At 43.9% G+C, this 27,870-nt stretch overlaps 1 protein-coding gene across 1 annotated transcript; it reads left to right on the top strand.

Moving 5' to 3' along the window:
• The first annotated feature begins 511 nt into the window (after positions 1-511).
• Positions 512-27,674, top strand: mtmr9 (myotubularin related protein 9). Its single transcript, XM_080790279.1, has 11 exons — positions 512-596; positions 1,428-1,686; positions 2,868-2,976; positions 3,616-3,741; positions 4,175-4,348; positions 5,223-5,440; positions 13,702-13,863; positions 14,709-14,850; positions 15,961-16,181; positions 17,261-17,412; positions 27,245-27,674. The coding sequence occupies exons 2-11, from the start codon at positions 1,505-1,507 to the stop codon at positions 27,406-27,408; spliced, it is 1,650 nt and encodes a 549-aa protein (XP_080646405.1). The 5' UTR covers positions 512-596; positions 1,428-1,504; the 3' UTR covers positions 27,409-27,674.
• The last annotated feature ends 196 nt before the right edge of the window (positions 27,675-27,870 follow it).

The following is a 27,870-nucleotide window of genomic DNA, read 5'->3' on the forward strand; positions in this document are numbered from 1 at the left end:
CTTTCCCCTCACTGTATATGTATCTTTCCCCCTTTTGCTTCCTATATGATGAATTCCTGTTCTGTTCTTTAACTACATAGAAGTGTCTATTTGTATGTCTCTAAATGTTTTGATGAATTGAACAATGTGGACCCTGTTGTAAACAAGTGTAACGCTTAATTGGGTCGTCCACTCACAGTTAACAGTCTTTGTATTGAGTTTGTGCTTGAAATGTACTGTCATTCTACAAACTGTTAATAAATATTTCAATCAATCAATCAAAACGTTCCTATGCAGATCTAGGTGAGGACGAGGCACCATAATGGATCTAAGGGTCTTCATGATGTAATGTAATGTCACGAGACGTGACCATATATGGAGACGTAGATGTAGCTGTCTATGAATGAATGTTACAACATTTTTAAATACAGATAGACAGGCATGCATGAGAGATTTATTTGGAGCTCGCCACATTTTTCCTTGGTAGGAACTCGGAACCAATTGTCACAAATCAAATTGTTCCAATCGGTATGTTTTTGTGAGCGCACCGCAGTCTACCCCCAGCCGTCCGCCAGCCCAACAAACTGCGACGCCGACGAAGAGGAGCTTCTTCTAAGGTATTGAGTCCGTTCTCGTTATTATTCTACCTCCATAGCCCATTATTTGACATTTTCCGGCAATTGAGTGCCGTTAATTAACACGAAAAGGTGTTCGTATGGTACATAAGGTATAATTGTATACGAAAAGTCACGGAGGAGACTTTGTCTCACCGTTTTCACAACTAGCAAGATAGCACAGGCGCTTTGCTTTTTTTGATTGCTTGGTTTATTAACAGTTTGCAGAGTTACAGTACATTTCAAGTACAACTCAATACAACAACTGTTAACTGTGAGTGGACGACACCATAGCATTACACTTGTTTACAATAGGGCCCACCATTTTCAATTCATCAAAACAATTAGAGACGAATATACACAACTGCTTTACTAAATTAACTAAACGTTGCAGTAGATATTTGTGATACAGTGATATGCGTGAATTTAGCTCAGATAGCTATCTAGAAAGCTTCGTGGCAGTCGGTAATCGACTGTATTAATTTGCATCGATGGGAATAAACGTCAACTAGCACATAGCTAATAATAGCGCTTCCCCAGTCATTTATGTAGCCTACTAGCCTCAACAGACACTAACTAAATTATCGATTCAGACATTTGCATATAAGTCTTTGACTAACAGATGTCAACTCAAAATCGATAAAAAAGAAGCAATCAGTCTGTTAGAGGCTATTAAGCACCTGGCGGCCAATTGCATATGGGTGTCCTTGACATTTTTGAGTACCACTGACATGGAAACAATATTTCAGAAAACTGGTCAGGATTTAGAAGGAATTTGTACAATCGTCCTCGGGTCTAAATAAATGGGTCTAATAATTATTTTTAATTCCCTAGTATTCCTATCTACGGTGTCCTTGCCCTGCCCACCACACCACCACCACCACCACCACCACGTCCTTCAGGCTCAGGTCATGGAGTTTGCGGAGCTCATAAAGACCCCCAGGGTGGACGGTGTGGTCCTCCATCGGCCCTTCATGCCCACGGTGGAGGGAACGTTGTGTCTGACGGGTCACCATCTCATCCTGTCCTCCAGACAGGACAACACAGAGGAGCTGTGGCTGCTGCACTCCAACATCGACTCCATCGAGAAGAGGTAATCCTGCTATAAAAATGCGCCACGTCTCTGTGTGTCTGCGTGCGTGTCCACGTCTGTGTGTCTGCGTGCGTGTCCACGTCTGTGTGTCTGCGTGCGTGTGTGTGTGCGTGTACGGTTGTAATGCACGTAACTCCAGAACCGTTTGCCCCAACCGACTTCACATTTGACACACGGGCGCAGGCAGGGAATGCAGTCCAGCATCGAGTCGGTCGGTCGGACCCACGGTTCTCCAGAACCACCCCAAAAGGGCCAAGGCTCTGGTCAGCTCTGCCAGTGGGCCTATTAAATCAGCCTAAGTTCCCTCACCTGTGCAATTTCCAGCCTCTGCCTCAGCCAATTGATTGATTGCCATGGCAACCTCACACCTGCAAAACCTTTCACAGTCAGTTTGCACTCTTCACACAGAGGCAGACAGACAAATACAGAGATCTCCATGTGGGAGACAGATTGTTGAAACAGGTGCTGTGACAAGTTGACAGCGGGTAATATTAGGTTCCCAAGTTGCATCGCTCTCAAGTAGGCCGGTGGCCAACGGGCACCTACAGGTCTAGAAATAATACATGTACAGAAATAATACATGTACAGCTCAAAGTGCTTTACAGAGCAATGGAGAAAAGAAAGCAGGCATAAAACATTAAATAATAGCAGTAATGCAATGCAGTGAGGACATGAGTCATGACCCCCTGGCCAGCTGGGGCGCCTGATGGACGGGAAAGGAACTAGTTTCCCTGGTTGGACGTAGCGCGTGGAAGGAACACGTTCCTTCCACGCGCTACGTCCAACCAGGGAAACTCCCCCTGTCAGGTGTAAAGGAGCGACATGGACACTCACTCATGCATGAAGGAAGCATGAGTTCAAGTCCGTTGCTCTCCCCAGGTTGGCGGAGGGTGTGTAGAGCCCAGGATCACATTAGATAATTGACACAGGGGTGAAAAATGGGTTACAAAATCGTGGGATAAAAAAAAGTGAGGACATGAATAACAAGGAATTTAAAAGATCAATTAAAAGCATGAGTGTAGAAGTGGGTCTTAAGCTGCGCTTTGAAAAATGTCTACAGAGGCTGCCTGTCGAAGAAGGTACAGTGGGAGTTTGTTCCACGCGGTCGGCCCGTAGAAGCAGGAAGATTTGTTTTATATGCACTTAACAGTTTGTAGCTAATCCTTCATCATGTGTTGCAGGTTCGTGGGCTCTCTTGGCACCATCATAGTGAAATGTAAAGATCTCCGGGTGATCCAGTTAGACATTCCTGGTATGGAGGAGTGCCTCAACATTGCCAGCTCTATCGAGGTAAGAAGCAGAGCATTTTACCATCATTCGACTGTATGTGTACAGTACTGTATAAGTGTATATATATCCAGTATGGGCTGGCATCAGGGGGGCAGTCAGACAGATTTTTTGTGAAGCCACTAAGGAAATTAAAGTTCATATAATGGCCTGTTGTGGCGCCCAACTTCACCTAGACTGTATTACCTTAATAAACATGGTCATGAATACTTTTTGCTTCCAGTCACTAGTTGAAAGTCTCATTTCTAATGTCATAATATTCTTTTTGGAAAATTATGGCCCCATTTATAAAAAAGAATGACCATAAAGTCGTGCATGTTCTGAGGGGCGTGGCTACCGTTACAGTCTATGGAAGAAGGTGGGGGAAGTCCCGCCTCGTTGTCTGGGCCAGCCAATGGACCAGCTGGGCCCAAACGGATCTAGAAAGATGGCGACTTCCATTGCAAGGACTGACAGGCTTCATTTTACGTTCATGTTAGACCCGGGGAACGCTTTGTCCATATTTTTTACAGTCTATGGCTGGCATGCACGTGCAATATCTTTTTGGATGATTGATTACTCCAAAATATGACAATTCTGAATTTTGTTCCCCCTTTTGTATAATATTTGCTAACAATAGAGGTGTGTTTCTGGTTCTCTTAGGCTCTATCAACCCTTGATTCAGTGTCCCTGATGTACCCGTTCTTCTACCGGCCCATGTTCGAGGTCATAGAAGACGGATGGAACTCTTTCCTTCCAGAGAATGCCTTCAAAGACCTGGAGTCCATGGTATGAACTGAAGCAATGACATTAACACTATTAACGGCTATTAATCCTCAGTGATAATTGACCCATTATGTGTACAAATGTAACCACAATTATAATCCACAGTATCACATTTAACATTTATGTTAGCCCATTTAGACCTGAGGAGGATTCTACAAAATGTAAAATCCTAACAGTTTTCTGAAAAACCCCCATGTTTCTATGTCAGCGGTTCTCAACCTTTTTCATGTCAAGGACCCCCGGAATTGATTTGGCCACAGACCCCCCCATCTGAAAAAATGTTGTTCCAGGGACCCCCTCCCAGAAGCAAAGATTTGAGTTAAAAAACGCTCTGAAAGAATATATATTCAAAGATTTGCGCCAACATTTTCACGATTTTGTAGGTCTTGTCAATGTGTTTGTAATGAGCTTGTAGACCCCTCCCCTCCCCTCTCAGACAGACGAGTGGCGGCTGAGCGAGGTCAACAAGGACTTCAGCGTGTGCCCGTCGTACCCGCCGCTCGTGGCGGTGCCCAAAGACATCGACGACGAAGCGCTGAGGAAGGTCGCGACCTTCCGTCACGGCGGGCGCTTTCCAGTCCTGAGCTACTATCACAAGAAGAACGGAATGGTGAGAGAGTCACGGACCATTAGCAACTGGAAATCAATGTGTTTGCGAACGCAGTGAGCACTAACTATGAGACCTAGCAGAACATGTCTGTGTGTGTGTGTGTGTGTGTGTGTGTGTGTGTGTGTGTGTGTGTGTGTGTGTGTCACGCTGTAACACCACCAGCCCGCCACCAGAGGGCGCAGCTGTATCACACACAAAACACACACACACACAAAAACTTTAAAAAATATTAAAAAATAAACGCGTACGCAGTACGCACACATACAAAAATTTATTCTAATTGTTGTTATTGCAATTTACGAGCTGCGTTCGCTTCCCGCGTCCACGCGTCTTACTTGTATTACTATAGGACAATGATTTTCCAAACCCCCCCCCCCCCCCCCCCCCCCCCAGTTTATCGTGAATTAGGCTACGGAACCCCATTTTAATGGAGACTCCAATGTGTATTGTAAAATCAAAGTTAATTTAACTCTGAGAGTGTACATTCTCTGAGTTACAGACCCATCAGGGTCCATTTGGTTCCTGACTATCATTTAGCTGGGGACCCCCTGGAACTCCGGACCCCACCACTGGTATAGGACAGGGGCAACCCAGACCTTTCTATGCCAAGGACCCCCAAATATTCATAGCTTCTGGCTGCAGCCGGCAGCCCCCATTGCGAAATGGTTTAAAGAAACAAAATTTAATTTAAAACAAATTTTACCCAATAATTAAATGCCCCAAAAATGTCGGATTGAAAATGATTAAGCACCATAATCTCATGATTAAAAAAAAGAAGAAAGAAAGATCTATATATTTTTATTAAGACTTTAAAAAAAAAATCTTTTTCCATTAATTTCTGGACAAAATGGTTTGACCATCTCGTTAAAAACAGGTGATGATGCGAGGAGGCCAACCTCTGACCGGCACCAACGGCCGCCGCTGTAAAGAGGACGAGAAGCTCATCAACGCCACCCTGAGGCCGGGCAAGCGAGGCTACGTCATCGACACCCGGACCATCAACGTGGCCCAGCAGGCCAAGGCCCGCGGCGGGGGCTTCGAGTCCGAGGCCAACTACCCCCAGTGGAGGAGGATTAACAAGTCCATCGAGAGGTAGGACAGCCTCTTCCACATTTATTTCACTTAACCCATTCTGACCTGAGATCAGATTCATACGAGGTTTCCACTGGACACACACTGGTCTGATTAACCCATTCTGACCTGAGATCAGATTCTAAAAATGTCAGTCGTCGATTTTTCAAAAATAGCAGACCTACAAGCTCGTAGCGCGCCACTCGGTGGCGCGCTATGAGCTTGTAGATCTGCTATTTTTCAATAGCTAAAGCATAACATGATGCTAACACCACAATGGGTTAATTTTTATTGAAGGAAGAACAGACAAAAAAACACAACTAACAAGACTATACGGAAAGAAAAAGAAAAGAAAAAGACAAAAAGTAAAAGAAAAAAGGCTGCCTTTTTCATATTACAACAAACATTCAATGTAATCCTATTGCAATATCGCTAAGGCTGAGAGAAGAGATTCCACTTTTCCCACTTTTTATAGAATCTATCCTCTTGTAGTCTCATGTATGAATGTTAGTTTTTCCATAGAATACAGTTCCTCAATAATGTCCATCCATTGATCTTTCGTTGGTGGGTCCTGTTGGTACCAGCGTCGTGTGATTGCTTTTTTACTTGATGCTAAGAGGATCTTGATTAAATATTTATCATGTGTTAGAAACTCTTCAGGGATATTTCCCAACAGTAGAAAAGAAACAGACAGAGGTATCTCAAAACACAGAATGGTCTCCAAGGTGGAGTGGATATCCTGCCAGTATTTCTGAATTTTAGGACAAGACCAGAAAATATGAGCGTGGCCCGCCGCTCTTCCACATTTTAACCACAGGAAAACACTGGCACCACTGTGTTGCGAACGTTTTCACGAATGGCCAAAATTGCAGACCTTCAAGCTCGATAGGATGTATATTAGTGAGCTTGTAGATTAGCTATTGTTGGCGAAAAGGCCTTTCTGTGTGGAGTTTCTCCCCGTGTCCCCTAGGGTAGGTATACCCTCACAAAAAGCATGCAGTAATCCTGGTCTCTAAACTGCCTCCCCCGCCTGATAGAGGGGAAAGGAACCCCCCCAGGTTGGCAGAGGAAATGTAGCGCCCAGGGTTACAATTAGATAATTGACACTGGGTGAAAGAAATTGTTACAAAATCGTGGGATAAAAATGTAATAAAAAAAAAAGATTAGCTATTGTCATTGGCCCGGGTTTCCCAAAGAGAACCTGCTCAGGGAGCTTAAAGGACAATTTTAGTTTTTTTTCAACCAAGGTTCGTGTTTTAGGTTGTTATTAGAGAAAGTAAAAGATGAGTGTTCATTTTTCTTCATTTGCTGCTTTCTTTCGTTTTAGGGATTTTAGTTGTTTTTGACAGGGGGGAGGGGGCATTTGAACAAGGGGCTAAATATGTATTTTTTTTACAAAATGTTATAGCGATTTTTTTTTAAATAATTTAGTACTACACCCCAAGAAATTACATCTGGCCACAAAAGATCACAGGATCTACTGACTGTGTCAAACTGACATATTGAGCCTATGACACACAGTGTGGCTTTCCCCCAGTAGGCTACCTTCACATTCAGTAGATCATGTGATCTTCTGTGGCCAGATGTAATTTCCTGGGGTCTATTAGGACTGTAGTAAATAATAAAAAAATAAATCGCCATAATATTTTGTAAAACAAATGCATATTTAGCCCCATGCTCGAATGCCCCCGCCTCCCTGTCAAAAACAGCTAAAATCCCTAAAACGAAAGAAAGCAGCAAATGAAGAAAAAAAATGAACACTCATCTTTTACTTTCTCTAATAACAACCTAAAACATAATAAATAATAATAATAAAACTTTATTTGTATAGCGCCTTTCATGACATGAAATGCAGCTCAAAGTGCTTTACAGAACAATGGAGAATAAAAGAAAAGCAAGGCAAGTAGGCAACGACATTAAACGACATGAACCTTGGTTGAAAAAAAACTAACGCTCAGGCTTACGAAGGCTCTGCTGCGAAGGCTCTGCTTCACTTTACGGGTATTTCCCAAAAGAGCACATCGTAAACGGCAACACCTCCCTCAATACAGGCCACGTACTGACTTAAGCATGAATGTAAGCGCTCATTATTAACATTATACTGCTATAACGTCTGCTGTCTTGTATATTTGTATTCATCACAATCGTCAGACAAAAATGTCACAATATATTAATTATGATCTGCTTTTATATTTTCTATAAGTCTTGAAAAGAGAGAGTGTCAATATGCCTGGAGCTTTTAATTTAGCCATTTCTTTATTTGTCCTTGAGGGAAAATATGTTTCTGCCTTTTCCTAGGAAATAGGAAAGGATGCTATATAAATAGTATGCAACGACAAAAAAAAAAAAGACTCCAACCCCACACTCTGCGGTTTTCTGAAGATGAGTCAGCAAAGTTTAAAATATACATTCTCTCCAGTAAGCAATGTTTGACACCATGTGCCTGTGTGGTAGTGGGGATGGGGACAGACACCATGTGCCTGTGTGGTAGTGGGGATGGGGACTGACACCATGTGCCTGTGTGGTAGTGGGGATGGGGACTGACACCATGTGCCTGTGTGGTAGTGGGGATGGGGACAGACACCATGTGCCTGTGTGGTAGTGGGGATGGGGACTGACACCATGTGCCTGTGTGGTAGTGAGGATGGGGACTGACACCATGTGCCTGTGTGGTAGTGGGGATGGGGACACCATGTGCCTGTGTGGTAGTGGGGATGGGGTTTGACACCATGTGCCTGTGTGGTAGTGGGGATGGGGACTGACACCATGTGCCTGTGTGGTAGTGGGGATGGGGTTTGACACCATGTGCCTGTGTGGTAGTGGGGATGGGGACTGACACTGTGTGGTAGTGGGGATGGGGACAGACACCATGTGCCTGTGTGGTAGTGGGGATGGGGACTGACACCATGTGGTAGTGAGGATGGGGACTGACACCATGTGCCTGTGTGGTAGTGGGGATGGGGACACCATGTGCCTGTGTGGTAGTGGGGATGGGGTTTGACACCATGTGCCTGTGTGGTAGTGGGGATGGGGACTGACACCATGTGCCTGTGTGGTAGTGGGGATGGGGTTTGACACCATGTGCCTGTGTGGTAGTGGGGATGGGGACTGACACCATGTGCCTGTGTGGTAGTGGGGATGGGGACACCATGTGCCTGTGTGGTAGTGGGGATGGGGTTTGACACCATGTGCCTGTGTGGTAGTGGGGATGGGGACACCATGTTCCTGTGTGGTAGTGGGGATGGGGTTTGACACCATGTGCCTGTGTGGTAGTGGGGATGGGGACTGACACCATGTGCCTGTGTGGTAGTGGGGATGGGGACTGACACCATGTGCCTGTGTGTTAGTGGGGATGGGGACTGACACCATGTGCCTGTGTGGTAGTGGGGATGGGGACTGACACCATGTGCCTGTGTGGTAGTGGGGATGGGGACTGACACCATGTGCCTGTGTGGTAGTGGGGATGGGGTTTGACACCATGTGCCTGTGTGGTAGTGAGGATGGGGACTGACACCATGTGCCTGTGTTAGGGATGCACGATAATTATCGTCCCGATAAATTTCGACCCGATATTAGCAATTATGACGTCATCCCGATAAATTCGATAACGTTATAATAGCGCCGATAATATACTTTATATGGGCTCGAAATTGCGATCATTTTGGACGCAAATGCGCCTGAAATTTTATCTGTGAGACATAAAAATATAGTTGGTAGCAACTATGGGACTACCAATCATTTCTGTGGTGCGCCCAAACGCTCCCCGAGTCGCCAATCTCTCCGGAGGAACGGCTGAGACGAGCGAGAGAGAGACGCTTCTCCACTCTGTCTGTTGCAGTGTGTAGTTCCATAGCAGGCTAATAGCCCCGCCTGCTTCTCCTCTCTATCTCCCCTCTCTCATTTCACTCACTGACTCGCATTCATACGAACGGTGACTGTCTCAGCAGCTGACGAGCGCGTATTGGTGCTCGTTCATTCATCGCGCTGTTGAATGCGTGTCACTCGTTACCGGTTGTAGTTTATTAATTTGCTCCAGTTGTGTAGCATTGTGAAACGCGACGCGACCGTTTTGGTTGAGAAATGTAGAAGTAGTAGCTGTTTGGCTACATGATGCTACAGACCATGCTAATGACTTATATGCTAACAACAACGTCTATCACTGGAACTTGGATAGTGTTGTATTTGTGTTTACACACGCACACACACAGACAATAGTGGTTCTCAAAGTGGGATCCGGGGAGTCAGAGTTTACAAATGGAACGAAATTGACCCTTACAGGTCCATTTGGTTCCATTTGTACCCTCTCAGAGTTGACATTGATTTTACGATATAAATAAAAAATTATAAATTGAGGTCCCTTATGTAAATGGCATTAAATGGGGGGTCAGTAGCCTAATGCATGTCAAACTGGGTGTCCTTGAAATAAAAATGATGAGAATCACTGCTAGAGCCCTGGCATATATCTGTGGGCTAACAATTTGGGGTCCTTGCTCCTTGACATGGAAAAGTTTTGAGGCCAACTGACCGGACACACACAGACATTCACAGACATTATATTGTTGTTTTTATTCATTTAAAAAAATTCACACCTGTGTGAAGTGAGGGGCACTCTTATCATCATACGTCATCTGGCCAATCACAATTTGCTCTGGGACTCCCAATTTATATTGTAAAATCAATGTTATTTTTACTCTGAGAGTATACAACTGGAAATGTTCCATTTGTACACTCAGAGTTACAGACCCATAAGGGTCCATTTGGTTCCTAACTATATAATTTAGCTGGGGACCCCCTGGAACTCCCTCAGGTACCCCTGGGGCCGGGGGTCCCCGAACCCCACTTTGGGAACCACTGATATAGCCTACTATACTGTAATTGCTTAGGTCAAAGCTGTGTTACATGTACCGTTACTCACTAGTATGTATTTTTTATTCATGTCTATATATTTTTATTATCGGTTATCGTATCGGTATCGGTCTTGAGAAGCAAGAAGTTCTCGATATCGGTATCGGTTTCAAAAAATCAATATCGTGCACCACTAGCCTGTGTGGTACTGGGGATGGGGACTGACACCGTGTGGTAGTGGGGATGGGGTTTGACACCATGTGCCTGTGTGGTAGTGGGGATGGGGACTGACACCATGTGCCTGTGTGGTAGTGGGGATGGGGTTTGACACCATGTGCCTGTGTGGTAGTGGGGATGGGGTTTGACACCATGTGCCTGTGTGGTAGTGGGGATGGGGTTTGACACCATGTGCCTGTGTGGTAGTGGGGATGGGGTTTGACACCATGTGCCTGTGTGGTAGTGGGGATGTGGACGTAAACCATGTGCCTGTGTGGTAGTGGGGATGGGGTTTGACACCATGTGGTAGTGGGGATGGGGTTTGACACCATGTGCCTGTGTGGTAGTGGGGATGGGGACTGACACCATGTGTCTGTGTGGTAGTGGGGATGGGGACTGACACCATGTGCCTGTGTGGTATTGGGGATGGGGTTTGACACCATGTGCCTGTGTGGTAGTGGGGATGGGGACTGACACCATGTGCCTGTGTGGTAGTGGGGATGGGGACTGACACCATGTGCCTGTGTGGTAGTGGGGATGGGGACTGACACCATGTGCCTGTGTGGTAGTGGGGATGGAGACTGACACCATGTGCCTGTGTGGTAGTGGGGATGGGGTTTGACACCATGTGCCTGTGTGGTAGTGGGGATGGAGACTGACACCATGTGCCTGTGTGGTAGTGGGGATGGGGTTTGACACCATGTGCCTGTGTGGTAGTGGGGATGGGGACTGACACCATGTGCCTGTGTGGTACCTGCCGATACTGATTCTGACCGATTCCGATATTATACACCACAATGACCACAATGGAAAGTGGAAACTATAGGGGCTTGTCCCAAAGCCTGTTAATAAAGTATTCAATCAATCAATCAATAAATAGAATAATACTTTTCCAAGTGTCTGTTTTCACAACTGAGTGGCTACTGAATGAGACGAGTGCACAAATTAAGTGTATTTTGTTTTTAAATTGTATTTATGTGTTTCTGGTGAAAACCGATTAAATCTGTATTCTTTTGAGACCATTCCGATACCGATAGATATGGTATTTTTTATGGCCGATTCCGATTATGCTACAGATTAAACGTGCATCCCTGATGGAGGGGAAAGGAACTGGTTGGAATAACGTGTTCCTTCCACGCGCTACTGTAGGTCCAACCAGGGAAACTCCCCCCCTGTCAGGTGTAAAGGAGACACTTGGACACTCAGGCATGAGTCCGTTGCTCTCCCCTTGTCCCCCATATATGGGGACTAGGTTGGCGGAGGGTGTGTAGAGCCCAGGATCACATTAGATGATTGACACAGGGGTGAAAAATGTGTTACAAAATCGTGGGAAAGAAACGTGCATCCCTAATTGAGATATACTGCATATGTGCCACCACGGGTGGACCTATTTTGAAAGTGAGTTGCACGAAGGGGCGCCGCGGTGGCTCAGGGGTAGTAGAGTGGCCGGATGGGAACCGCAAGGACGGTTGCCAGTTCGAACCCTGTGGGCTCCTCCCCCAGAGTTAGTGTCGAGGTGTCCTTGAGCAAGACACTGAACCCCTAATTGCTCCTCCTGATGTGCAGGTTGGTGGTGCCTTGCATGGTTTCCGCCGCCATCGATGTTATGAATATGAATGTGTGTGTGAATGCCGGTGAATGTAATGCACAATCTATGCAAAGCGCCTTGGATAAAGGCGCTATATAAATGCACCATTTACCGTTTAATCTAGATGTACAGTGGGACAGGTGGGAGTCTGGGGGAGAGTTGTTGTTACTTGGCCTATAACTGGATACTAGTTATTACACTTTAAGAAACCAGCTAAGTTATTAGTACATGGTCAAATATATGTGGGTTTCTCCAGCAGAAATCTATAGCTGTGTTAACCGGGTTATTCTACATCAGGGTTCCCCAATTAATCTTCCTCAAGGGCCATATTTTGACTAGCGTACCAGGCTGGGGGCCGAGTCTGCACGTGCAAGGTCGAGGTCTTGCCCTAAAAAAATCATTTTCAGGGCTACTGACCCCCATGTAATGCCATTTATATCTGGAATCTAATTCTTCCAGAGGCCACAAGGCGGGCCGCAAATGGCCCGCGGGCCGCCTATTGTATTGTTCTACATGTTTCACTTTTTTATTTTTATTTTACATGGACATTTCTGATATCAGATTAGACATGGTCTTTTGAAGACTCACAGCCAAACAACATTACATTGTGAACTGCTGCACTGGAGCGCCACCCTGTGGCTCTCTCTCCACTTGCAGCCTCCAATAAACCACACCCCACAACAAGTCAGTGCCTCTCCCTTTTGATTGATTGAAATATTTATTAACAGTTTGCAGAATTACAGTACATTTCAAGCACAACTCAATACAAAGACTGTTAACTGTGAGTGGACGACCCCAATAAAGCATTACACTTGTTTACAAGAGGGTCCACCATGTTCAATTCATAAAAACATTTCGAGACATACAAATAGACACTTCTATATAGCCAAAGAAACAGAACAGGAATTCATCATAAAGGAGTTAAAAAGGGAAAAGAAACATATACAGTGAGGGGAATAAGGGGCGGGTGGGTGGGTGGAGGGGATTCAGATTTTACGGGGGCCAGTTTCGAATTGCAGCCGTCCGTAGGTGCCCTTTGAGAGCGGTTTTGAAGGAGTCAAGGGATTTGCATGTCTTAGTGACTGTTGGTAGGGCGTTCCACATTTTGGTGGCATTATAGGAGCGAAAATAATTTAGTCCCTTTTTTAGCTCTAATATTGTTATTAGATCGAAAAGACTTGACAGGATGTTGTGGATGAAGTTTCAACGTTCCAGTTTATGTAAGGAAAAAAAAGCGTTACAAGAAAAGGCAATATATGAATGAATCGTATTATGTAGGTATCACTCACTGGTCATAAGAGGTTTCTCTCGGCTGGTCTGCTAGTTAGCTCGTATCTCGTAACAACAAAACAAAGAGAGAGCGGCTCCCTGACCGGATATCCGGCGCCAGTATCAAAGGCATTATGGGAAATGCAGTTCCAGCAAAACACTGTAAATGAATATAGCAACAGAAAACAGCTATTCTAAATCAATTCAATCCTTTTAACTCCCCCAACTGGTTCTTTTTAAACTGTAAATAATAATACTATTTGTAAACAGCTTTATAAACATTATGAAATGAAATGTGAAATATGAATAACTATATTCCAAATAGTTATATATTATTAATAGTCATTCACTCTTTTCCCCCCAGATCAAACGTCCTCCAGGAGAGCTTCATTAAGCTGGTGGAGGCCTGCAACGACCAGTCCCCCAGCATGGACCGCTGGCTGAGCAAACTGGAGGCCTCCAACTGGCAGACGCAGGTCAAGGAGATCATCACCACCGCCTGCCTGGCCGCACAGTGCCTGGACAGGTCAGCGTCAGTGTTGTTTTTTGGCAGCAAATTTGTATTTTAGTTTTAGTCATTAAGTCTCTTGAATATTTTATTTACATTTACCGGTAGTTCTAGTCACATTTTAGTCACCTGGAATGTTTTAGTGTTCGTCTAGTTTTAGTCGACGAAATAACATAAGATTTTAGTTTTTTTTCCCAAAAATGATGTTTTAGCTAATTCAACATTATAAACAAGGCGGAACAAGGCAGAAAGAGCCTGCTGGTTGGTCAGTCAGGGACCAATCAGAAGGCTGACAAATGGTGAATTCTATATTTTTTCCACAAGTATGAATGAATGACATTTTTATTTTCGTGTCATGCCACTTTGGCCCATATAATCCATATGGGATTATATGACACATTTCACAGAATACACTGAATACAACTGACACTATACAGTCCTTCCTGTTCATACATATTTGTACATTATTCGAACAAACGAAAAAAGAAAACTAAACTAAAATAATCATAACAAGGCCATTTTACATGTAAATGGCCCTCCTCCTCCTCCTCATTGACCTGCAGGCCTTCTCAAGGAATGAGGCAAATGAAAAGGTGTACTTTTGAAACAGGCGCTTCAGTCTCTCGGAGTCCTCCAACCATACAAATTCATGGTTTGGGTCTATCTTATTAAAAAGTCTCTCCCTAATGGAGTTGTAGAATGGACAATAACAAAACAAAATGCATTTCATTTTCGATTTGCTTTAAATCACACAGACTACATAGTCTATCCTCCTCCACCGTGCCTACATATGTACCTGTCTCAATATGCAGACCAAGTATGCCAGCTCTAAGTATCATAGATTCCAAACTGTTGAATTCCAGGGAGGGAGCATCGGTGTTGGTCCATGGCACAGAGGGAGTGGACTCCACCCTGCAGGTGACCTCCCTGGCCCAGATCATCCTGGATCCAGCCTGCAGGACCATCCGGGGGTTCCAAGCCTTAGTGGAGAGGGAGTGGCTCCAGGTGAGCTCTTCTTCTCAATATTACTGCACAAAGACGCTAACGCACACACCAAAGGCCTTGTGGAAAAAAACAAGAAAGTGGACCGCACACGCCAATAGCCAGAGTAAGTAAGTAGCCTTGCCGAGCCATGAGGCCCATAGGGGCAGGAGCCTATCTCCTGTTTCTGTAGCCATGAGGCCCATAGGGGCAGGAGCCTATCTCCTGTTTCTGTAGCCATGAGGCCCATAGGGGCAGGAGCCTATCTCCTGTTTCTGTAGCCATGAGGCCCATAGGGCCATGTAGCAGACCTACAAGCTCGTAGCGCGCCACTCGGTGGCGCGCTATGAGCTTGTAGATCTGCTATTTTTCAATAGCTAAAGCATAACATGATGCTAACACCAACATGGGTTCCCGGTCAGAATGGGTTAAGAGAAATGTATCCTTAACCGCCGAAAACGTTGGATTAATTTGTCTTGATGTGCAAGCTCAGTCAACAAATGGGTCTTAGGCTTTGACATCATTTAAAAAGCATTGTTTTCTGGGATTTTAAGAACTCTGAAAATGCTGTATATCAATTTTTGAGTGGTGCAACCACAGCCTAACAGACACACACACACGGCACTCCGTGCCGCGCTACTAGCTTGTAGAGGCAGCGGTAGGGGCAGCGGTGGCCGAACGGTTTGCGGAGTGGTCTTGATATCGGAAAGGTCGCTAGTTCGTATCCCCGGACCGGCACGTTAAAATTACCACCCCTGAAGTGCCCTTGGACAAGGCATTGAACCCCTACCATGAAATGTTCTATGAGCAGGGCCTGGCTGTAAACAGGTTCTTGAGCTTAGTCCAGTTACCCTGGGTAAACATATAAACTTTATTTCTTTCTTTGATGTGCTATTTTAGAAAAATCATGAAAATGTGGTGCAAATCTATGAATATATATTCTTCGTTTTTTAACTCAAATCTTTGCTTCTGGGGGGTGGGGGTCCCTGGAAGTTGGAACATCATATTCTCAGATGGGGGTCGGTGGCCAATATATGAAAATGTTTGAGAACGGCTGACACCAGAAACATGAGGTTTTTTCAGAAAACTGTCAGGATTTAACATCCCTCGTCTCTGAACCTTCCCTCGTTATAGGCGGGCCACCCGTTCCAGCTGCGCTGCGCCCAGTCGGCCTACTCCAACAGCAAGCCTCGCCACGAGGCGCCGGCCTTCCTGTTCTTCCTGGACTGCGTGTGGCAGATCCTGCGGCAGTTCCCCTGCTCCTTCCAGTTCACCCAGCACTTCCTGGTGCAGCTCTTTGAGCACGCCTACGCCTCCCAGTTCGGCACCTTCCTGGGCAACAGCGCCGCCGAGAGGTTCGTCACGGTCGTATTCCGCTTCCTTCTGACTAATTGTACTACATTGAGAAGTTTGGGAATGTGTTTGTTTTTTGAGTGGTGCAACCACTCCTATAAACAGCTATGTGTGTCCCTGGGTCTGTCTGTCCCTGGGTCTGTCTGTCCAAGCACGAAAATAGCGTTATAGCGTTTGTTCACCACCAAGTGTCACTGTTGCACAGCCTAACACACAGACACACACAGGCCAGGGAGCAGGGCTAGTACAGTACAGTACAGTACAGTACCACTCACTTCAGACAGGTCTGATTATCTTTATTCTGGTGAGACTCCGATATCGACACACCATTTTCACACAATATATTTTCTAAGATAATGATTTTGTACAAGTGGGGAATACACCCCATGCACATGCTTTTGATTATATTTCTCATGGTATTTTACTGTGTGTATGTTGTTTCATCTCTGCCATGCTTTAGTGTCAAAAGTGTGGGTTTTTTTTATTACATATTTTTGTGGTAGATCTTGGCTTACAATTGGGAATAAAATGGGCTCTTTGGGGTTTGAAAAGGTTGGTTACCACTGCTTTAGACATTTACTCAGTCTCACACATTCAGAGCTGCCAGTATTTTATACTCGTGGCTTATGAACAGCTCACTTTTCACTGTGTAGGGAGGGAGCTGTTGAGGGAGGAGAGAAGTGTAGAGGAGATCTTGAAAAAACAAGAAGGTGGCCGCATGCACACACCAATAGCCAGAGTGCCAATATTTATTAGGACAGCAGGTAAGACAGACAGGCAGTTAAGCCTTATCATCAGGGAATGAGGGAGGAGAGAAGAACATAGATTTTTAAGCCTGATGTATATTCTGTTGCATGTTGTTGGTACCGTGTCCTGTGCCCTAAAATAGCAGATCCATTTTCGGCACGGAAACACCTCCATCGCAGGACTAAAGTCCTGTAAAGAAAATCAGGTGTAAACCACTGATTGTCCCTATACCGGTCTAACCTGTTGTGACCCTGTGAGTGTCCTGCCTGCAAGCTGCTCAACTTCAGTCCTAGTTCTGGCCCTCTGCTTAAATGTACAACCTCTCTCTCTCCAGGGCCAAGCTGTGTCTCCCAGAGAAGACCGTCTCTCTGTGGTCGTGGGTGAATCGACCCCAGGAGCTGGAGCGTCTGTCCAACCCGCTGTACGAGGCCAACAGTCTGGTGATCTGGCCGTCCGTGTACCCTCAGAGCCTGCTGCTTTGGGAAGGTGAGAATCTCATCATGTTTTATAACGATAGACCAGTGGGTTCTTTAAACGTTTTGAATTTCAAAGGGCCCTCAAGAACTCGGTTACACACCTGCAGTGCAAAAGGTCCATTTGGAACCTCGTCAAGGAAACATGACCTTGAGAAACCACTATGATACAGTGTTGATTTCGTCGACTAAAACTAAGACGAAAATTTTTCGTCGACTATGTTTTTCCACTGATGAAAACTAAATGGAACCTAAATGAAAACTAAGCTATATGATGACTAAAACTGAGACTAAATATATTGACAATTTCGTCAACAAATTTTTAGTCTCAGTTTAAAACTAACTAACTAGACTAAAATGTTAGGAAGGGACTAATGGACAAGACATGCAGTACTGTATAAGTCATTTTACACTTGGTTGCTCACAACACAACTAGACTAACACTAAACATTCCTAGGTGACTAAAATGTGACTAAGACTCCCCTATCTCTATACACAGCAAAACCCCTACTGTCTTCATTTAACTCTGCTAGTGTAAAGGTTTCTACACAAGTTTAATTAACAGTAAGGATTCTGCTGGGTTCTGAATGATAATGAACTGCGGCGCATCATCATATCCCATCAGAATCTTGTGCCGTTGGAGAAAAGTAATTTAAACACATTACCGTACTCGACTATGGTGAATAATCGTACAGTTATGAATGAAGAGCAAAAAAAGAACACCTTTGCCACATCACATTTGCCAGTATTGTTTTATATGTCCCTTTTTTTTTAATGATTATCCTCATAATTAATTGAAGTCAAGGTAGCTTATTAAACATGGATACAGTTACCCATAGTGGAAAGTGTACATAGTGCAAGTGTACACAGTGCAAATTGTCACAATCAACAAAAACAATTAACCCCAAACACTTTAGCTCCCACTGTTGTCAAGTTGTCCTTCAGAGCCACTCAGAGCCTGCGGACGGTACTGTAACCAGTGAAAACCTGATTTATTCTTAGTTGAGTGCCATAACTTAGACCCGTTGCTGTGATTATTAGTAGCGTGTTCTTATAATGGTCAAGTGTACTGTAGTCAAGTGAGTAGATGTTAGTGTGAGATGTTAGTTCTGCACAAGAACTAGCTGACTAAAAATATATAAAAGGTTCCTTTTCTATTCAACCCATTCAGGACGGGAACCCCTTTTGGTGTTTTTAGCATTATGTTATACTTTAGCTATTGATTAAAATAGCAGATCTACAAGCTCATAGCACGGCACTCTACGAGCTTGTAGATCAGCAATTTTTTTTTAAATCATGAAAATGTGGCGCAAATCCTTGAATATATACTGTATATATTCTTTCAGAGCGAATGTTTTTAACTCGAATCTTCTGGTCAATCTGGGGGTCCCTGGAACAACATATTTTCAGATGGGGGTCGGTGGCCAATTACATATAATTGTGTGGGTCCTTGACATGAAATAGTTTGAGAACCACTGATATAGAAACATTGGGGTTTTTTCTTCAAAAAACCGTCTGATTTAGAAGATATTTCTTTTAGAATCGTCTTAAGAGTTTAATCAGTACTTACTGATTTTTGAGTGGTGCAACCACTCCAAGGAACCGCAATGGCCGTGTGTGACTATGTGACTGTGTGTGGCTATGTGACTATGAGTACCAGTAGCGGCGCTGTTGTGCCAAAAACACAGAGAGAGAGAGATAGTGTTGCACTGTTGCCTAGTGCTAATGACACAGAGAGAGAGAGGCAGGGGGAGAGAGGAGTTGTGATTTTTTTTTAATGTAGCCATTCCATAGTTTCACCATAGGGGGGCAGCATTTATCTTGTTAAATTGTGTCATTCCTTGCCTCAGGATGCTAGTTGGATGATGCCTATTTAATGCTTGAAGACAGAGTGATGCTTGCCTACTCAAAGCCAACGTTATTTGCATATTGCTACTGTATATACAAATTATACAGTCACCAAGTAGTCCTATTTAAAGTAATGTAGGCTTTTCATAAACTGTACAGTGATCAAAATATGTTTAACACATTCTGGACGGGAACCCCTTTTCGTGTTTTAAGCATTGTGTTATACTTTAGCTATTGAAAAATAGCAGATCTACAAGCTCGTAGTGCGGCACTCGTGCTACGAGCTTGTAGATCTGCTGTTTTTGAAAAATCGTGAAAATATCTTTGAATATATATTATTTCACAGTGAATGTTTCAACTCAAATCTTTGCTTCATGGGAGGTCCCTGGAACAACATATCTTCAGATGGTTGTCTGTCTGTGGCCAAATACAGATAATTCGGGGTGTCCTTGACATGAAAAAGGTTGAGCACCACTGACATAGAAACATATAGGTTTTTCAGAAAGCTGTTAGGATTTAGAAGACTTTAATCGTCCTACTCCTCAGGTCTAAATGGGTTTAAAGGCTGTGTTATGACTGGCTGCAAATGTCCAGATTACAGCGATGTAGTGTGTGATAAACCATTTAGGACCCCAGGTCCATCCATCTATCCCGCCCTGGACCCATTCCAGGTCCTTGGAACCCCAGCTGGATTACCGGGTCAATGATTTACCTTCAGAATGAGTCATTTAGGAGAGAATAATGCTTTGCCACTTTGCTAGTGAGGTGGGAGGATCGGTAGTGATTTAAGTGCAGCTGTGAGTTGTTTATGGCTGAAGGGACATGTGTAGCAGGAGGAGTGGGCTCACAACCTGCAGCCTGATCAGCCTAAAAGTCTGGCGGCCCCCCACCTTCACTTAATGTGGCCCTCAAGTTAATATTGGAATATTGATATATTATTGATTTCAGCTGTTACAATTTCAATCATGCAAACATGACCCGCTTTAATTACTAAATTAGTAGCTTAGTAGCTTAATGACTAGCGTTAACATAACTATAACTAAATGCATTTGAAATTAAATAAAAAGGTTAGATTTTAGGATTCCAATTAAAAAAATGACCAAAAAATATTCACTTTCAATTCAAATATAGTAAAAAATATAGCAATGACAGTAATATGCAATGTGGCCCTGTGAACTGAGTGTGGAAATATAGTGGCCCTCTCCATCGTCAAAGTTGCACCACCACTGGTCTAATATCTCCCCCGAGGGACAGGGATATCCTTTTGACTTAGTGGTTAAGAGATGTTGGCTTTCCACGCCGGGAGACCCGGGTTCGATTCCCCCCCCCCGGTGTTAACAGCGGTGCCATGACACGGATCGGGTTTCCCCCGTGGGAGGAAGTCAAGAGATGGGGACGGTGACAGTGAGTGTAGCAGAGTGGCTCACAACCTCGGACTGATGATGGCCTGAAAGTCTTAATATCTCCCCCGAGATCAGGATATCCCTTTGGCTTAGTGGTTAATGTGATATCTCCACTGTGGATATATAATAAACAGTCCCGCTTTTCCAGATCACTGTAGATGTATTAGTTCAGGTGGGATCACATCAGAACATGTATATCAGGCTTCCACACACACTGAATCTGGTTGCAACTCTACTACGCATGACTTGACCCAGTTGCTAAACGCAGTCAGTTCGTTATCATAGCATGCCCCCTTTTGGACTGGAGGGAACCAACCCCAGGATATCACAGTTAACATGTTGGCGTTGCACGCCAAGGAGATCCGGGCTCGATTCCCACCCGGTGTTACACATGTAAAGTGTATTCTCTGTTAACCGATACCCCATTAAAAGGAAAGGAACGGGTTGGAATAACGTGTTCCCTCCAAGCGCTACGTCCAACCAGGGAAACTCCCCCCTGTCAGGTGTAAAGGAGACACTTGGACACTCAGGCATGAAGGAAGCATGAGTTCAAGTCCGTTGCTCTCCCCTTGTCCCCCATATATGGGGACTAGGTTGGCGGAGGGTGTGTAGAGCCCAGGATCACATTAGATGATTGACACAGGGGTGAAAAATGGGCTACAAAATTGTGGGATAAAAAATATATAAAAAATAAAAATCTGATAACAAGCTTATTGAGTACCCGGTATCAATAAGCTTTGGGCTTATCGAGCCTGTTATCGAGCACAGATGCCCATGACGTCATGTTTGAACTAGACAGGATGCGATCAAGAAATAAATGACATGTTGTTTGTGTCGGCACAAACATGTCAGTCTAAAAGTGTATCGATACCTGCCAGCCAGGTAAACTAAATTACGCTTTTGAAGTGACGGTATACTTATTAACCAACTGTTTCTTCAATATTATTTTCCAAAAGTAAAAAGGTCAATTGCCTTCTGTCTGTTAGAAAAAGTACTGCATTTGAAGGCCATATTCAAATATACTTGTTCTGTTCAGAAGTTGTCGTCTCCCGTCTTTCCACAAAATAATGCAACATGCTCGATAAGCCTCATCGATAAGGTGCTCGTTAACAATAAAAAATGTACGAGCTCCATCCCTAATTCTCTGCCACAAAAGGAAATAAACGAGGGCATCCGGCAGGTTGGCAAAATGGACCTGCAGAGTCAGAATGTCTAGGATGACACAATGACACAGTATAGCATGCAGCCTTCCATCCAGACACAATGACACAGTATAGCCTGCAGCCTTCCATCCAGAATGCCCCCTGGAGCCATCTGGTGGCTCTTCTCACCTCTAGCCAGTTCAACATGCCTGCAATCTGTTGGCATTCGCTCTCTTTTCTTTATTTAAAGGAGAATTCCATGCCAGAAGGCTTTCTTGTGTTTATTTGTAGTCGTTTACGACCCCACCAAAGAGGTCCAGGTGTTATTTTTGTGCAAAAGCGCATTATTGGCTATTTCGGTATTTCCCCTAATATAAGCCCTCAATGGGGGTTAGGTTTTTGTGCCAATTCGTTTATTTCCATCAAAATAAGTAGTAAAGTAGATTTTTGAGCGATGGAAATAAGCGAATTAGCACAACACCCCAATGCCCAATTCAATTCAATGCTATGCTATGCAATTCAATTAATTGAGGGCTTATGGTAGGGGAAATAGCCAATAATGTGCTTTTGCACAAAATAACACCTGGACCTCAGTCTTTGGTGGGGACGTAACAACTACAAATAAAGGTTAAGAAAGCTTTCTAGCATGGAATTCTCCTTTAAGTTATTATTTCAGTTATTTAAAGTCAAGTCAGTTATTTATGTCATTACCCTAATGTGATCATAATTAATAATACAATATATTTGGCTCTATACAATAATGACATTTGGCTATTTTTTTGCTACGAATAAAAATCTTCGTCAGTGGCAGGAATGGACCTCCACAATGTCTACCGACCAACCATGCAAAACACATTACATAAACGGACGCCAGTTGGGATTTGCACATGATGCAGCTCATGTGACCACTTTACCCCCCGGCTCCGTCTCAAATGCCTCCTCATGCTAAGCATTCCTCCCCCAGTGGCATGCAGACACTGACTGTCCTGGCCTGAACGGCTGTCTTATTCTAGCCCATTCTGACCGGGAACCCATTTTGGTGTCGGCATCATGTTATGCTTTAGCTATTGAAAAATAGCAGATCTACAAGCTCATAGCGCGCCACCGAGTGGCGCGCTACGAGCTTGTAGGTCTGCTATTTTTTGAAAAATCGAAGAGCGACTGACATTTTTAGAATCTGATCTCAGGTCAGAATGGGTTAATCAGACCAGTGCGTGTCCAGTGGAAACCTCGTATGAATCTGATCTCAGGTCAGAATGGGCTAGGGCACGTGGTGCCGCGGCGTCAACGGAACACCCATGACGTCAGCAGAGACGAGACTTGGTCCTGAACCGTTGCCAGTTTACCGTCCGAAGAATACTAATATTATCCTCTGGCGACAGACTATAGTCAGTGGTTCTCAACCTGTGGGTTCGGGGACACCCAGGCGTCCTTGAGGGAGTTCCAGGGGGTCCCCACTCCCAGCTTAAATTAACATTGATTTTTACAATATACATTGGGGGTCCCCAGAGATCGAAATGCCATTAAATGGGGGTGGTCTGTAGACTGATGGATGTCAAACTGGGAGGTCCTTGAAATTAAACGGGTTGAGAATCACTGCCGTAAAACATCTTCTCTTATGGGGGTCCCTCCTGGCATGTCTTTTCAAATGGGGGGTCTGTGGGCTAATTAGTGTCAATTTGGGGGTCGTTGGCGTGAAATGGTTTGGGAAGCACTGTCCTAAATTATAGGTGGATGCTGCAGACACTGAGTGCTGTGAGCTTGTAGATCTGCTATCTTCAGCATGCAAAGTGTAAAATGACTTATACTGGATCTCTTGTCCACTAGTCCCTAAAATTTTAGACTAGTTTGTATTTGTTGACGAAATTGTCAGTATATTTAGTCTTAGTTTTAGTCATCGTAGCTTAGTTTCTATTTAGTTTCCATTTAGTTTTTCGTCAGTGAAAAAAGGTAGTCGACGAACATTTTTCGTCTTAGTTTTAGTCGACGAAAACAACACTGATTGACGCCTTTCCTTTGGAAAGAAGAAGTTACGTTCAAGGCGTATATGAAGTTACGTTCAAGGCGTATATGAAGTCATGCCATTTATTATTAGACACTTTTGAGAACTTGCCCAAGGAAATGTGTCACAGCAGCAAGTTCTTGTGTCAGCTCAGTGTCAACTAAGACAACTCTGGGGTTGTTAAGTTCAAACTGAAAGCCCCGCCCACATTGAACATGCCATATGGGTTGGAACCAACCAGTGGTGGAAAGTAATTAAGTATATTTACTTAAGTACTGTACTTGAGTACAATTGTGAGGTATTTGTAGTACTTTACTTGAGTATTTCCCATTTCCAATACTTTTTACTTCTACTCCACTGCATCTCGGTTCCAAATATGGTACTTTTACTCCAACACATTTATAAGAGGATAGAGGAACTAACCAGGTGCTCAACGGAGATCAGCAAAACACGGATCAAACACAGGATCAAGAGAGGATCCGGGCACTCCGAGAAACGCCTTTATTGAATTAACCCATGCTGACCTGAGATCAGATTCATACGAGGTTTCCACTGACTGGACACACACTGGTCTGATTAACCCATTCTGACCTGAGATCAGATTCTGAAAAATGTCAGTCGTTCTTCGATTTTTCAAAAATAGCAGACCTACAAGCTCGTAGCGCGCCACTCGGTGGCGCGCTATGAGCTTGTAGATCTGCTATTTTTCAATAGCTAAAGCATAACATGATGCCAACACCAAAACGGGTTCCCGTTCAGAATGGGTTAAAAAGGCAACTGCCAACATGTTTCGACCAAACAAGGTCTTCATCGGGGCAAGAACATTTATTTGACAGCTTTAGTTACTAGAGAACCCCTCTGCAAAAATAAATAAATAAAGGGAAAATCAGACCCCGTCTGAAGTGAGTGGTGCAACAGCGACGGACGGACGGACATTGCTGGTTCTAGGAGTGGTTGCACCACTCAAAAACAGCAGTTGACGCAAGTCAACAGTATAGTCTTGTCTTGTCTGTTGACAGTCTGTGCTGTTGTAGGTTGACGCTAGAGCCAGGAAGGAATGCCACATGAATCTGACGTCTTCCACAGAGGAGCCCATTCACCTCGCTGAGGAAGTCAAAACACTGAGCCTGCGTATAATATTTACACTGGTGGCCTATAGCCCTGTACAGTAGTAGCTTCACACTGAGTATTTAGACTGGTGGCCTATAGCCCTGTACAGTAGTAGCTTCACACTGAGTACACTGTGTATCACCTTGAGGACTCCATTTCTCCATCCATTCGTTCACTTTCAGACAGCTGACCAAAAGAAAGAAACAAATATATAAATGACTATAATACAATATGCTGTTAATATGTTTGTTTGTTTGTTCATTCATACGGCAGCTAGGCCCCATTTTGGGGCGGGAACCCCTTTTGGTGTTAGCAATTATGTTATGCTTTAATAGCTATTGAAAAATAGCAGATCTAGCTTGTAGGTCTGCTATTTTTGAAGAATCGTGAAAAGTGACATGAAAGTATTTGAGAACGACTGACATAGGAAAAACTCCTTTTTCAAGAAAACAGTCTTTTTTTTTTTTGCAGAATCGTTCCCAGGTCAAAATGGGTTAATTATATTATGTTCTGTAGACGTACAGTATTGTCACTGTCGTTCGGAAACCAAAAACCGTAGGTTTTCTGGAAATTCGCAAACAAATCCACCGCGGTCATTTGACCGAGTATACAATATAGGACATTAATTTAAGATACCGACAGTGACAATTATCTTTAATGTCCTTTATTTTTTCTGTCGCCTAATACTCAAGGTCTTCAGAGATTATTTTATTTACGGTCATTTTAATGAAGAGTTAATGCAATATGCATTTTACATACGGTAATTCAACTGATGTATTTGTAACATTGAAATGCCAGACAGTCAGGGATTTATTAGTCGTGTAAAAAGTGGAAAGTTTGTGTCCAAATATAGTATATTTAGCTGCCCTGCTCTGATTCAGTCACCGTTTACATTAATTAGGCAAATCTACGTAAAGGCTTTATTTAGAAATATATACGGCAATGAATGTTGTGTGTTCAGCATCTAATGTCTCTTGTTGTGTGTAACATTAACATAGGGTACTTCCTCCACCAGACCCTCACCCACCCACCCACAGTCACCCTATACTGCCGGCCGCTGTAGGGAAGGCGTTATGCAATCAGTTCACCAGACCAGCCCTTACTAGTCTCTCAAGACGGACGCGTTCACAACAGATAACCATTTCCAGGCGTTTCTGGCTCTGTCCCCCTTTGTCCGTAATTATATTTTTTACATTACAATGCTTGAGTATTTGTACCTGTCTTCATGCTACACTCTCATTCTCACCGTTACTGACTGACTGACTTACTCATTGCCCAGGATATACTGGCTAGAGTAGATACTGGATACTTTCCAGTTGTAGTACAGAGTAAATGCAATCAGAGTAGGTCTGCAACTATCAATTATTTTCTTGGCGATTATTGTATCTTATTACTTTTTCGATTAATCAAATAGTAATAGTGTGTTTAGTCATCTTTTTATATCATTTTTGATCACACAATGCGGTGTCATGCAAAAAGGGGGAAGTTGGCAATCTACAGGCTCGTGTCTTGTGCATTGTTGCGATTTATTTTATTTACTTACCTACTTTCCTATGATGACAAAATGATTTATGATTCATGATTATGAATCGATTATTTTATAAGATTATAGTTTTTTTTTTATAACCTATTAAATCGGTTAGTTTGATTAACTGTTGCACCACTATTGGATGGAAGCGGTTTCATTACCAGGTTCCTCTTGACATTGTATGTAATATATCACTGGTTCCCAAACTTTTTCATGTCAAGGACCCCCAAAGTGGCACTAATGAGCCCATGGACCCCCATTTGAAAACATAAGGCCAGGGAACCCACCATAGGAGAAGATCTTTACGGCTCTAGCAGAGATTCTCAACCCGTTTAATTTAAAGGACCCCCAGTTTGACATGCATTAGTCGGAATACGGACCTCCCATTTAATGGCATTTCTATCTGTGGGACCCCCCGATTTATATTGTAAAATCATTGTTATTTCAACTCTTGAGAGTGTACAAATGGACCCGTTGGCGTCCATTTGGTTCCATTTGTACACTCTCAGAGTTACAGACCCATAAGGGTCCATTTGGGTCCTAAAGGTCCCTGCAGGCCTGAACACTGGATGTGTTTTCACATTTTTAGCTGCGTTTTTCCGTCGGTTTTCCGGAAAACGCGTCAACCACTTAACTATCATTTAGCTATGGGGACCCCCTGGAACTCCCCTCAAGAACCCCTGGGGGTCCCCGGACCGACCCCACTTTGGGAACCACTGCTGTATGCAATATAATAATAATGGTCTCACATTATGCCAAAAAAAACAGAGAAACAAAGACTTGACAGGAGGTGTAATTCCTTTCCGTTTCAGGAGTGTTCCTCCGTTGGAACCGGTCCTCCAAGTGCGTGGACGAAGCGTACGAGGAAATGATCCACATCATCGAGTACAACAAGGAGCTGCAGAACAAGGTGAACTGCCTGCGCAGGCAGCTGGCGCAGCTGGAGACGGAGGACCCTCTGCTGCAGACGCCCTAGAGAGAGAGAGAGAGAGAGAGAGAGAGAGGTTGACCTGGACATGGAAACCTGAGAGAAGGTATTGGATAATGTGAGTGACGAACGGGATGCTGAAACAAAACATGTTCCTTCTGCGGAAATCTTCTATTTCTGTTCAGAGCCACGCATGCGCGCACACACACACACACACACACACACACACACACACACACACACACACACACACACACACACACACACACACACACACACACACACTACATATATATACATGTTTGTCTGTGTATAGTATAAAATACTATTTTCCTGATAACAGAAAAAGCATAATTGTATCCCACCAGTAAATCATGATTCTACGTAACTGTGTCCAGGTTTGGTTGGTATGGACGGTTTTGACTGATGTTTTTTATCTCCATCAATCTCCCACCCAGTTAATGTTTAAGCACTTGTTTTAAAAAACTATTCTGTGATTACTGTAGCTGG

Source organism: Protomyctophum bolini (assembly GCF_963924005.1).
Source record: "Protomyctophum bolini genome assembly, chromosome: 19".
NCBI classification, from domain to species: Eukaryota; Metazoa; Chordata; class Actinopteri; order Myctophiformes; family Myctophidae; genus Protomyctophum; species Protomyctophum bolini.